Source organism: Podarcis cretensis, assembly GCF_951804945.1.
Source record: "Podarcis cretensis genome assembly, chromosome: 17".
NCBI lineage: Eukaryota > Metazoa > Chordata > Lepidosauria > Squamata > Lacertidae > Podarcis > Podarcis cretensis.
In genome coordinates this window covers 37382501-37396785 of record NC_137187.1, presented here as the reverse complement: position 1 = coordinate 37396785, position 14285 = coordinate 37382501, and the positions used below count along the sequence as shown (strand labels likewise).

The following is a 14285-nucleotide window of genomic DNA, read 5'->3' as shown; positions in this document are numbered from 1 at the left end:
ATTCCAGTCACAAGGTGGCAAAAGAGTGTTAAGGGGCAGCTAACCTGCATTAAATGACCTGATATATATGTTCAAGGACCATATCCCATATACCCTATTTCACCTTCCTCCTCCCCCCTCCAGTATTCGCAAGAGAACTTTTCGGTTTTTTTAAGAGCTTAAAGTAAGTGCAATACATCTCTCTGAACGATTCAGAGGCATGGAGGAAGAGAGGAACTCGGGCAATAAAGTGCACTTGCCTTTAAAAACATCCAGGAATTAAAAATATACTAGGGCCCACCATTTTATGGGAGCCCTGCTCTACAGCACACTTCCCATCAGGGTTAATCTGGCCTGTGAGGAGACCAAAATCTCCATTAGCTCACTGGCTGGATTCCCTAACAAACCCAATGGGCCAGCTGTAGGGAGCCTGGGGCTGAGGTTAGAGCATCTCTTTGGAGCAACCAACTTACTTCCTGAGTAGCTTGTAGCTGTAGAGGGGTATCAAGTAAGAGAAGAGATAGGGGGCCACACAAGTGGACATGATGAGGCACACAAGGCAGAGGAAGAAGCTCAGGCAGACCTTCTGGAGCCAGGAGAAGCTCTGTAGGAGAGGAAAAAGAAAGACAAAATACCATCACCATCTTTCACACTGTTTTTAGGTCATTATCTTAGTACAAGTAGAAATGAGAGCTCCTTTTCATGTCAGCTCATCAGATAAAAGGCTGGTGGTGTTGTTGTTGTTGTTGTTGTTATAAGGCTGGTGTTGTTGTTGTGGTTGTGGTGGTTGTTGATATACTGCCCTATTCCCAGAGAACTCAAGGCGGTCACAGAACAAAATAAAAATGTGTTTGAACAAGGGATGCAGACCCTCCAAGTGTTCCTATTTTCCAGGAAAAGTCTCAGATTTACAAAAGCCATCCCAGATTCTGATTTGATCCCAGAATGTCCTGATTTTCCTTAGTACATCCTTATTTTCATCAGAGAAATGTTGGAGGGTATGGGGTTATCCAACCCCCAAGCCATCTGAAGGCAGCCCTGTTTAGGAAAGTCTTTTTAATGTTTAATTTTTAAAATGTTTTATTTATGCTGGAAGAGCGGCTGGGGCAACCCAGTCAGATGGGCAGGGAATAATAATAATAATAATAATAATAATAATAATAATGGAATAATAATGGAATAGAACGCTTGGGTAGGTTGGATGTGGATTTCCAATATTCAAAGATGGTGCCCTTTTACTGAACCCCCAACTAACCAGGCCCTGTTCCCCATACAGTGCCAGGAATAAACACACGATAGGGAGCTCACCATTCTCCTGCTTTCCACGGCCTGCTGGTAGGTGCGGAAGCGGAACCAGGGTCCAAAGATGACAGTCCCAATGAAGTAGATATATCCCATGAACTCTACTGGGGAGGGGATGGCTGGCACCTCCCCCCGGTCCAGATCAAAGCCCAACGACACGGCCTTCATTGCCACAATCATCTGGGCACCTGGTGGGAGAGAGCAGACAGACACGCAATAGAGATTCTGTGCTTCAGTGCTTGCCAGTAACCTATGGACCTCACTGCCCAAGATGTGACATGACTTTTGAAAAAGTATCAGGCAAATGGAGAAAAGATATCCCCAAGGTAATAGTCCATGGTGGCTGAATGGGACCGCCAAATAGAGGGGAATGTAATCCCTTTTAATGGAAAATTCAGGTGCTGTGTGCCAAGAGGATTGTAGACAAAACAGAGCCACTGAGAAACAAGGAGGAGCTATTGGCAGCCAAACTCAAGAGTTGAAGAAGTACTATATATTTCAAAACCCTAAAGAGAACCTACCTCTGCAAAAAAAAACAAAAAAAAAACGAACCCAATGGGAGCCAAGTATGTTGTGTTAGCCACAGAACGTAGAAAAGATAAATGGAACACATAGGGATATGAGATGATGATGATAATAATAATAATAATAATAATAATAATAATAATAATAATAATTTATTTATACCCTGCCCTCCCCGGCCAAAGCCAGGCTCAGGGCAGCTAACACCAGTAAAATTACAGTAAAAACATAAGGGGGGGGACCAATTTAAAATACAGGTTAAAATGCAATTTATAATGCAGCCTCATTTAAAAGTAGCCCATAGATCAAAACCGTAAGTGCGCGGGGGGGGGGGGGGGGCATAAGGGTCAGACTGAGTCCAAACCAAAGGCCAGGTGGAACAGCTCTGTCTTGCAGGCCTTGCGGAAAGATGTCAAGTCCCGCAGGGCCCTAGTCTCTTGTGATAGAGCATTCCACCAAGTCAGGGCCAGTACTGAAAAGGCCCTGCCCCTCCCAAAACAACTTCTGGACCTTAGATCCACCTACACTAAGTTAGTAAAACTGCTGAGGAGCAACTCAATTGTTTTTAGGTGGGAATTTCCCCAAGGATTATCTTTTACATTTAGAGGGAAGAAGGTTAAAATTAAAACAGTCGAGGATAAAGAAAAAATTTTGAGTGCCTACGGAGAGGATCTTCAGAAAGGGATTGAAAGACCTTTAGGGTCTGGGCCATCACCTGCACCTGCACCTTCGGGACCTGAAGACCTGGAGAAAAAGATACCACCACTAGAGGAATAACAAATTTGTCCAGGATGTCTCTGCAACTTCTGAGCTGGAACATTAATGGCTGCAATTCCCCGGAAAAGAGGAGAAGAATATTTCATATATTGAAAAAAGAACAATTGGACATTATTTGTTTGCAAGAAACACATGTGACTAAGCTCCATAGGAAAGTGTTAATAAATAAAAGATTAGGACAAGAATTTATCTCTTCGGATCGAGTTAAGAAAAGAGGAGTGGTGATATATGCAAAGGAGAGCTTATCACCAAAATTTTTATTTAAAGATGAGCAAGGAAGAATTTTGGCAATTGAGATACAAAATCAGGGAGAAAAGTTTTTGATATTAGGAATCTACGCACCAAATGAGGGGAAATCGGAATTTTACAAGAAGCTGCATGAGATAATGCTGGACTATCTGGACTATGACAACATCATTATGATGGGAGATATGAACGGGGTGGCATCAACCAACATGGACAAGTCTCAAAGCCAAAATGTGACAAAAGATGGCAGACTACCTAAAACTTTTTTTGAACTGACTGATAATATGGACTTGATTGACATCTGGAGGACGAAGAACCCCCTGGGAAGAGAGGGAACATTCTTTTCTGAAGCCAAACTGACATGGACAAGAATCGACCAAATATGGATAACTAGAGGTCTGGCACCTAAGACGAGAAAGGTGGAAATCTGCCCAAAGACCTGCTCCGACCATAACGCTGTAAAGATGGACATGAGACTAATCCCAACCGGCTCCTTTAGATGGAAGATGAATGACAATCTGTTTAGAGACCAGGAGATCACCAAAAGGGCCCAAAAAGTTTTGAAGGACTACTTTGAGATAAATTTGAACACCACGGTGGAAAAAAGAATAATCTGGGATGCAAGTAAGGCGGTTATGAGGGGGTTTCTGATACAACAGAACGCTGTAAAGAAAAGAGCACAAAATGAGAAAAAAGATAAGATTTTGGAGAAAATTAAAGAATGTGAGAAGAAGTTAAGATCGAAACCGAAGTCAAAGGAGATTTTGAAAGAAGTTAAATTTCACCAAGCACAATACTCCAAATTGATAAATCAGGAAGTGGAGTGGAAAGTCAAGTTAATGAAACAAAGATCATTCGATTCGGCAAATAAATGTGGAAAACTGCTAGCATGGCAGTTGAAAAAGAGACAAAAATTAAACACGATCACTAACCTAGAGACTGAAGGAAGAAATATTCAGAACCCTGTGGAGATTAGGAAGTGCTTCCAGAGATACTTCAAACAATTATATACTCAAGGGCCGCAAAATGAGGTTGAGATAGAACAATTTCTGATAAAGAATGGATTACCAATGTTGTCTCAAGAAAACAGATCAATCCTGAATTGTAAGATAACTCGACAAGAGATTGAAGTTGCCATTCAGAACATGCAATTGGGCAAATCCCCAGGGCCTGATGGGCTTACCTCCAAATATTATAAGATATTGAAAGACTATTTGATACATCCACTAATGGAGGTTTGCAATGAGATTATGGAGGGGAAAAAAAGCACCGGAAACGTGGAAAGAAGCCTTCATCACATTGATACCTAAATCTCAATTGGAAAAGACACAACTTAAGAATTACCGCCCCATTTCCCTTCCAAATATGGATTACAAAATTTTTGCAGACATTTTAGCAAATAGATTTAAAAAGGTTTTAAGTGAAGTGATCCATAAAGATCAGGCAGGCTTTCTCCCAGGAAGACATTTGTTTGCTAACACAAGGAACATTATTGATATCTTGGAACTTTTGCAAACAAATATTAATACAAGAGCAGTGTTAATATTTATTGATGCGGAGAAGGCCTTTGACAACATTTCTTGGAAGTTTGTGAAGAAAAAACTGGAAGGGATGGGAGTGGGACGGGGATTTGAAAATGGGATAGATGCAATCTATTCAGAACAAAAGGCTAAATTGATAGTTAACAATGTGGTGACAGAAGAGTTTAAAATTGAAAAAGGAACACGACAAGGTTGCCCTATTTCCCCTCTGTTATTTATTTCGGTCCTGGAAGTGCTCTTGAATATGATTAGAGGGGACCGGTTGGTGGAAGGAATTCAGGTCGGAGCGAAGCAGTACAAACTTAAGGCTTTTGCAGATGACCTAGTTTTGACCTTACAGGAGCCAGAATCTAGTACGAAAATGGCTTTACAACTGATTCAAGAGTTTGGTCGGGTGGCGGGATTTAAACTAAATAAACAAAAAACTAAGGTATTGGGGAAAAAATTAACAGCTTCAGAGTCAGAAAGGTTTCAGAAAGAGACAGAGTTAAACGTGGTTAAAAAAGTAAAATATCTAGGGATGAACATAACAGCAAAGAATCTGAATCTATTTAAGGACAATTATGAAAAGTGTTGGTTAGAAATTAAGAGGGATTTAGAAAGCTGGTCAAGACTGAAACTTTCCTTGTTGGGCCGAATTGCTGCTATAAAAATGAACGTATTGCCAAGGATGTTGTTTCTTTTTCAGACTTTACAGATTGTGGATAAAATGGAGTGTTTTGGGAGGTGGCAAAGAGATATCTCTAAATTTGTCTGGCAGGGCAAAAAGCCCAGAATTAAGTTTAAAATATTAACTGATGCTAAAGAAAGAGGGGGGTTTGCCCTGCCAGACTTAAGGTTGTATTATGAATCAGCAGCTTTCTGCTGGTTGAAAGACTGGCTGCTTCTTGAAAACACTGATGTTTTAGATTTGGAAGGATTTAACAATGCTTTTGGATGGCATGTGTATTTGTGGTATGACAAGGTTAAGATTCACAAGAATTTCAAGAACCATATTGTAAGGAAAGCAGTGTTTATTGTCTGGACAAAATATAAAGACTTATTAGAAAATAAGACCCCAAGGTGGTTATCACCTATGGAAGCTAAGGCTGTGAAAAGACCCAATATGGAGGTCAAATGGCCGAAATATTGGGAAATATTAGAAAGAGATGGAGACAATTGGAGATTGCAGAGTATGGAGAAACTTAAAGATAAAGTGCGAGATTGGTTACATTACGCTCAGATTAAAGAGGCTTTTAAATTGGATAAAAAGTTAGGATTCCAAGTGGAAAAATCGAAATTGGAAACAGAATTGTTAGAACCTAAGACTGAATTGCTTTCAAGAATGTATAACTTGCTGCTGAGGTGGAATACACAGGATGAAACGGTTAAATCAGCTATGATAAAATGGGCACAGGACATTGGGTACAACATTGTGTTTGCTGACTGGGAAAAGTTATGGACTACCGGTATGAAGTTTATGGCATGTAATGCCTTGAAAGAAAATATTATGAAAATGATATATAGGTGGTACATGACCCCAGTCAAGCTAGCTAAAATATATCACCTGCCAGATAACAAGTGTTGGAAATGCAAAGAAACTGAAGGAACATTCTTTCACCTCTGGTGGACTTGCCCTAGGGTTAAGGCCTTCTGGGAAATGATATATAATGAGCTGAAAAAGGTATTTAAGTATACCTTTCCTAAGAAACCAGAGGCCTTCCTTTTGGGCATTGTTGGCCAGAGGGTGTTAAAGAAGGACCAATCATTATTTATGTATGCAACAACAGCAGCAAGGATACTTGTTGCTAAACATTGGAAAACCCAAGATTTGCCCATGCTGGAAGAATGGCAGATGCAACTGATGGACTACATGGCATTAGCAGAAATGACCGGCAGAATCCGAGACCTGGGAGAAGAAGCAGTGGAGGAGGATTGGAAGAAATTTAAGGACTATATTCAAAAACATTGTAAATTATATGAGTGTTAAGAAGGATGAGAGATTTGAAAACAACAGGGCACCATAAAGTTAGCCGAAAAGATTATGAGAATGAGTGAATTTCATGAGAAAGATAAATTTTGAATGAATATCATGCTAAAACTAGGTATTCAGGATTTTGATAAAAATATTTAAAGTTATGGATAAAATACTGGAATTGTGTACAATAAGAATGAAAATAAGGTGATAAGTTGCTGGCTAAAGTTTTATTAACTTGGAATGTAGGAGCGAGAGATGTGAGGAAGTCCAAAAGGAAAAAATGAAGAAAAGATGGTTATTATAAGATGTATAATTTTATGTTTGTTTTATTTTTTGTTTGTTGTTTGTTTATTCTGTCTTTTTTTCTTTATTGTATTAATAAAATTCTTAATAAAAAAATTATAAAAAAAAAAATGAAAAGGCCCTGGCCCTAGCTGAGACCAATCTAACCACTTTCCGACTGGAGACCTCCAAAATGTTGTCATTTGTGGACCTTAAGGTCCTCCACAGGGCAAACCAGGAGAGGCGGTCCCGTAGGTACGTGGGTCCTAGGCCGCATAGGGCTTTAAAGGTCAAAAGCAGCACCTTAAACCTGACCCTGTACTCCACCAGGAGCCAGTGCAGTTGGTAAAGCACTGGATGAATGTGATCCTGCAGCAAGGACCCCGTAAGGAGCCTCGCCGCGGCATTCTGCACCTGCTGGAGTTTCTGGTTCAGCTTCAAGGGCAGCCCCGCATGGGGCGAGTTACAATAATCAAGCCTGAAGGTGACCGTCACGTGGATCACTGTGGCCAGATCAGGGTGAGAAAGGTAAGGGACCAACTGCTCTGCCTGGAGGAAACACCTGGCTTATCCCGCCGCCCCATCTAACCTATGAAAAAGAACCCGCTTGCCTTTGAGACCCAGTCAGGGCCAAATCCCAGAAGCCCTGGCTGCCTCACAGTCCCATCGGTTCCATTCCCCCTTCCTAAAACCAGGCACAGAATCTGGGTATCCTCCTTGCTCAGAACTCCCTATTATCTGTTCCCTGCAGAGTGATAAATATGAACGCTGCACTTGGAGCAACCTTTAAGTTTTTGGAAAGGAAGCACATTACACACACACACACAAACACATTGACTAGCCCTAGCAAGCTCCAACGTCTTATCCCACGACACCCCAAGGCTTGATCTGGGCCTAGAAAGAGAAGATCCACAAAACACTCACCTCTCATCTTATGCCAGCTCACGGTGTCCACCATGTGCATCTCCCTGCAAAAAGGAAGGGCGGGGGAAGAAGGGGAGAAGGTCAAAGATGGGAAATGGTTATGATCCCTCAGGTGGCGCAATGGGTCAGTATGTCTGGCTGTGAACCAGAAGGTTGGTGGTTCGAGCCAACCCAGGGACAGCTGTGGGCTGGATTCCTGCACAGTACGGGGTTGGACTAGATCAGGGGTCAGCAAACTTTTTCAGCAGGGGGCCGGTCCACTGTCCCTCAGACCTTGTGGGGGGCCGGACTATATTTTGGAAAAAAATATGAACCAATTCCTATGCCCCACAAATAACCCCGAGATGCATTTTAAATAAGAGCACACATTCTACTCATGTAAAAACACCAGGCAGGCCCCTCAAATAACCCAGAGATGCATTTTAAATAAAAGGAGAGATTCTACTTGTGTAAAAACACGCTGATTCCTGAACCATCTGCAGGCTGGATTTAGAAGGCAATTGGGCCGGATCTGGCCCCTGAGCCTTAGTTTGCCTACCCATGGACTAGATGACCCTGAGGAGTCCCTTCCAATTCTTTTAATATGTATATTAAGTAGTGGTTTCTCCTATCGCCAAGCTGCCCACTTTGCTCCACAGTTGTCTAGATATTCTTAACTTCTGCTACACTCTCCTTCCCATGAACTACTCTCTTCATCCAGCCACCCACTTATGACTATAGCAACCTGTGAGCAGCCCTCCCTCCCTGCTCCTCGCCCACACTCACCCCATGAGCAAGTAGATGAGGATGGTGATGGAGAGGAGGACGCCGCGCTGGGTTGAGTGGCGACACAGGAACAACACCAGGTAGCACAGGAGGCTGAGGAGGACGACCCAGACCATCTGCAGCTGGAAGAAGTGGTAGAGGGCATAGAAGCCGCTGGCGACTGTGCTCAGGTGCTTGACGTAGGATGGCAGAGCTGCGAGGAGAAGGCCAGAGAGGAAAATGGAGGTCGGGTGGAGAGAGGGTCAGGGGACATAGGAAGCTGCCCACGGCCCCATCTGCACTATACATTTAAAGCAGTATCATAGCACTTCAACGGTCATGGTTTCCCCCAAAGCATTGTGGGAAATGCAGCTTGTTACGAGGTGCAGAATGTTGTCAGGAGACCCCAATTGCCCTCCTAGAGCTACAATTTCCAGAGTGGTCTTCTCACATATATATGTGTGTGTGTGTGTGTGTGTGTAATTCATTTTTCTTTTTCATTAATTACATACATCTCAAAGTCTTAACATTTACTATGTATTCCTTCCTCCCTCCCCTCCTAGGCTTCACCCAACTTCCACTTCTGGTTTGTTTCTCTTTTCTCCCACTTTGCTACCTCCTAACAGAAAAAGTTATTAATAACATAACATCAAACCTAAAAACATAAAAATAAAAGTAAATGCACCATAATATTTCTCTATCTTCTAGACATTTTCTAATACTAATAGTGTGAATGTTTATTTAAATCCTGCCATTAAGTCTATCAACTTGCTTTATTTCTGCAAGTATAATATAAATGGTTCCCATTCTTTTTCAAAGTCACTGTTGTCTTTTTCTCTTAGTCTGTCTGTCATTTTTGCCAGTTCTGCACAGTTCACCAACTTCTCTTGCCATTGTTCTTTAGTTGGTATTTCTCCAGTCTTCCAATTTTGTGCAATCAACATTCTTGCTGCTGTAGTGGCATCCATAAATAAAGTCCTCTTTTCTTTCGGTATGTCTTGGCCTAAAATACCTAGTAAGAAGGCTTCTGGGGTTTTTTTTTTACAAAAGTTATTTTCAACGTTTTCTTCAATTCATTATAAAAAGGTAAAAGCCTATTGGGAAATGATATATAATGAATTCCAGAGTGGTCTCAACAGTCAATCCCTATTCCCTGGGAACGCTGGGAACTGTAGTTCTGTGAGGGGAATAGGCGCCTCCTAACAACACTCAGCACCCTTAACAAACTACTGCTCTCAGGATACTTTGAGGGAAGCCATGACTATTTAAAGTGGTTTGAAATGGATGGTTTGGAAGGGGCATGGACTGTTTTGTCTATCTGGCCCAGTATTGCCCACTGACATGGACAGCAACTCTCCACAGTCTCAGGCCTTCCACATCACCAATCCCTGCTCCTTTTAAGTGGGGATTTGAACTTGGAACCTTCTGTGTGCAAATCAGGTGCCCCATCACTGAGCTATGTCCTCTCCCTCACGATCCCTCCTCCAGACTCCCCAGCTGTGTATTTACCTTGGAAGAGAAAGAAGGCACTCAAGAGTCCCCTCCTGGGTCATTTTACGCTACATATGAAACAGCAGTTGAAAGAAGGGTAGGAGCTGTAACTACAGTGGTGCCCCGCAAGACGAACGCCTCGCAAGACGGAAAACTCGCTAGACGAAAGAGTTTTCCGTTTTGGAGGTGCTTCGCAAAACGAATTTCCTATGGGCTTGCTTCACAAGACGAAAATGTCTTGCGAGTTCCTGCAGGTTTTTCCCCCCCTTTCCCCCCCTTTTTCTAAGCCGCTAAGCCGCTTATCCGCTAAGCCGCTAATAGCGCTAATCCGCTAAGCCGTCAATGGGCTTGCTTCACAAGACGAAAAAAACCGCTAGACGAAGAGAATCGCGGAACAGATTCTTTTCGTCTTGCGAGGCACCACTGTAGAGGGTGAAAGAAAGCTGGGGCTTGCATTAGGACCTGGTAGGCAAAAGCCATTTCGAAAGGGGAATGCTGAAAACAGCAGGTCCACTACAAATAAAGGGAAACGCTTGAGCTTTGGGTGGAGGGAATGACGCTTCGGCTCCTCTCTCCCTGAGCATCACTCCCGTCTGCCTGGAACCCCGTCCTCCATTTAATCTCTGCTGTTGCTTCCGGTCCAGGGATGTAGCTTAGCCATGACATTCAGACTGAGAGAGAGCCGTGGTTGTTGCAGCAGGAGGAAAATGAGGCACCGTGTGTGTGCCTAAATCCCCAGCAGGTGACCAATGGGGTGCCATCCAGATGTTTTGGGCTACAGGTCCTATCACCCTCGACTGTTGCCATTTATAATAATAATAAATTTTATTTATACCCCACCCTCCTCAGCCAAGACTGGGCTCAGGGCAGCTAACACCAGGTAAAAACAATTGATTAAAATACAACTTAAAAACAAGATTAAGTACAACATTAAAATGCAGCCTCATTTCAGTAGAAACTCAAATCAAAAACTTTTTGGGGATGAAAACATCAAATCTTCACCAAGGCCAACTATCCAGACTGGTCCTACGTGGGCCAGAAAAAAGCCAGAGAAGTCCCCAAATAGGAGTTCCATCACAGAAGGAGAAGGAAAAAGGAAAGAGGGGGAGGGGATCAAGTTGATTCCAAGCCAAAGGCCAGGCGGAACAACTCTGTCTTACAGGCCCTGCGGAGAGAAATCAGATCCCGCAGAGCCCTGGTCTCATGAGAGAGGGCATTCCACCAGGCCGGAACCAGTGTTGAAAAGGCCCTGGCTCTGGTTGAGGCTAATCTGACTTCCTTAGGGCCCGGGACCACTAGGGTGTTGCTAGGGTCCTCCGCGGGGCATACCGGGAGAGGCGATCCCGTAAGTACGAGGGTCCTAGGCAACTGGGATTGATGGGAACTGAAGTCTGGAAAGCATGACCTTGCTCAGCCCTGGTTTAGGCATGTATGGTTCAACCAAAATTAAATGGTAACAACAGCATTTCTTAGTTCATCATAACAATATCTTAAATGATGGAGCACTTCGTCCTGAGCATTTTGGTGTAAGAATGCTTTGGCTGCGAACAGGAGTAAGGAACTAGGATCTCCCCAACTCCCATCAGCCTCAGCTAGCATGGCCAGGAATGATGGGAGTTGTAGTCCAACAGCATCTGCAGGGCCACGTGTTCCACAATTATTATCAAATCTAGTGGGCGGGGGCATGGAATCCCAAGACTCATTCTCATAACATCAAACCATGGTTTGGCATTACTTCTAAACAGTCTTCTTTCCACTATGATGCAATTGCACAAAGCAAGAGACCTGTGGGAAGGTGGATTTAGATGCAGATCATGAGTGAAAGCAATATAGGGTTGTAATGCAGACTTCCTTATGGGTCTGATGAACGCCCTGGAGGACTGCGTGCCTAAGATTTTCTGCACTTACCCAATCTCCAGAGGAGACGGCACACGAGGCACAAGAGCAGAAGAGTCCAGACCTGCTCAAAGCCTTGCTGAGCAGTAGGCAACACGCAACCGCTCAGGAGCTGCTGGTAGAACTCTTCCCGGGTGAATGTGGCCATGGCCGCAGCCTGGAAGAAGGAGGAGACAAAGGGATGTCAAGTCGGGTAGGTAGCTGAGAAATCCCCTCCCCATAGCTAGTGTGCAAGCTCTAGCACATGTGCCCGTCTCCAGAGGCAAGGCCAGGTAGGATTTCCAGGCTGCTGAGATCCATGCCAGCATGCGCTGATTTGGGTACTCAGGTTGTATAGAGTTGCAGAACATGCATACCTGCATTTTACTTTAAGCCTCCACCACTCCCTCTGAACACAGAGCAAGCTAAGGATTAGTTTCAGCACATGCTTACTTCCACAAAAGCTCAGGTAGGGGTGCTGAATCTGCCTAGATCCTGGAATCATCTCATCATGGTGATCCTTCTTAAGCCAAGCAACAGGCACAGCAGTGATGGGCACATTGCACATGTAGCAATGGTGCACAAACCACCCACAAAGCCATACTGTACTACATTTTTTGCAAGTCCTCTGTTCTGTATTAGCATTAAAGAAGCAGGGGACCCCCCCCCCCTTTAGGCATTCTCTTGGTAGCAGCCCTTAGCATGCTTGCAATGGTGGTAAGTTTCACTAAAATCTGTTACTTGCTTGAAAAGGGCAAATACAAAAGCTACTAAGGTTGCTTGTGATTTAAGATTAAGCTTCCTCTGCTTGATCACCTGGAAGCAATTCTTCACGGGTCACAGGGCAGATAGCCGAGTGGTTGTATGCAGGCCTGGTAAAAATAAGAGTAAGGCTACCAGCATATGTTATTCCCAAAGCTCCAAAAAGCTTAAGGTAAAGGGACCCCTGACCATTAGGTCCAGTTGTGGCCAACTCTGGGGTTGTGGCACTCATCTCACTTTATTGGCCGAGGGAGCGGGCGTACAGCTTCTGGGTCATGTGGTCAGCATGACTATGCTGCTTCTGGCGAACCAGAGAAGCGCACTGAAATGCCATTTACCTTCCCGCCGGAGCAGTACCTATTTATCTACTTGCACTTTGATGTGCTTTCAAACTGCTAGGTTGGCAGGAGCAGGGACTGAGCAACGGGAGCTCACCCCGTCGCGGGGATTTGAACTGCCGACCTTCTGATTGGCAAGTCCTAGGCTCTGTGGTTTAGACCATGGCGCCACCCGCATTCTAGGAAGCTCTTTACTGAACAGCATCTCCATCTCCACCAAAATATGGACCAAGGCCAGGGGTGCCAATTTAAATAAAATATTGGGGGCTCCTGTGACCACGGATGATGGACAAGAAAGGAAAAAAAGAAGGAAGGCAATAGCCAGATGAATAGTAATATATGGTGCAGGAGAGATGGCCTGTGAGAAATATGTGATGGGTGAATAAATGAGTTGAACGGCTGAAAAGTTGCATATGGAGTGATCAAGGGTACATTAAGGGAGGCCGCGGCCTATTCGGCAGCCCGCCGGCTGGAAGATCCAGGGAGCGGTTTTGCAGGCCGGGAATTTCCTAGGTGCAGGAAGGAAACGCTGCCTGGGGTAACGCATGGCCCGTAGACAAAGGAAAACTGGTCGTCGGGATTTGAGAGAAAATCAGATCGGGATCCTCCTGCGCGGAAATCGCTTTCCTTTCCCCCTTCCGGCATGCAACTCTGGGGGAAGCCCCTTCCTGGCTCTCCGGCTCGTTTCCCTGGGGGAGACAGATTCTATCTGGGGAGGGATCCCCTTAAAAGATGCCCTGACTCCGTGGATCTAGACGCGCCCTCGAGGGATTCACATCTAGGAGGGGGCAAATCCTAGGCGGATTCAGATGCCCTTTCCCTAGCTGCAATGCGGGAGACCCGGGAAGAGGGCCTAGCCCCCCTCCCCCAGCGTGAGCCCTCTCTGCTTTCCGGCCAGATGTTCCCTGCAGCTCCAGATGCGCTTCTTAAAGAGGCAGCCCCTGGGTCGCGGCGAACTCACCGAGGCGCCTCCTTCCACCACCCTCCTTTTCCAGCTCTCCGGGGACGATGCGTGTCGGGTTTTCTCCCTTACCCCCACCCCCACCCCCCCAGCTGGAAACTGGGAAAGGAAGGGGAGGTCGGCGCTGGGAAAGAGGAGCAATAATCCCTTTTAAAATTGGAGGCGGATCGACCCGGGAGGCCAATGGGAATGCCGGAAAAGAACAGTTGGATCTCCGGAGTGGCCAATCCGAGGGAAGGGATGGGGGAGGGTGCAGGTGGGCAGCCAATGCGGAAGAGGTGCAGGGAAACTAAAATGAAAAATACAATCAAAGAGCTTCGTATGCCCGGGTTCGACTCGTGTTTGCGCTCCGGCGAGTCCTTCAAACGATTGGGGAGGAATCCGCGGTGCGAGTGCGCATCCGCGTCCACACGCACGCGGTGGGACAAGGGGCAAAGCTGCCCGGCAGCATTCTCACCAAGCTACACACCCGTGAATATTCTAGGGAAGCCTTGGCAGTTACAACCAGCATAGAATTAATGGAAGTTTGCGGTGCAAATATGGACAGGAGTGAATAGGAGGAGCCTGGGGGTAACTAGATGGTA

At 44.9% G+C, this 14285-nt stretch overlaps 1 protein-coding gene across 2 annotated transcripts in view; it reads right to left on the bottom strand.

Annotated features, from left to right (window-relative positions):
• PORCN (porcupine O-acyltransferase) overlaps positions 1–13843 on the bottom strand; it is a 30549-nt gene extending 16706 nt beyond the window's left edge. Inside the window, exons 1-6 of one of the 2 annotated variants that reach the window (XM_079960105.1) lie at positions 13702–13843; positions 11674–11818; positions 8296–8488; positions 7531–7574; positions 1288–1469; positions 453–583 (exon numbers count right to left, since the gene is read on the bottom strand). In XM_079960105.1, coding sequence (XP_079816231.1) covers positions 453–583; positions 1288–1469; positions 7531–7574; positions 8296–8488; positions 11674–11809 — 686 coding nt within the window. In that variant the 5' untranslated portion in view covers positions 11810–11818; positions 13702–13843. The remainder of the gene's footprint in view (positions 1–452; positions 584–1287; positions 1470–7530; positions 7575–8295; positions 8489–11673; positions 11819–13701) is intronic. The other variant, XM_079960106.1, reaches the window with a different exon arrangement.
• Between the last annotated feature and the right edge of the window lie 442 nt (positions 13844–14285).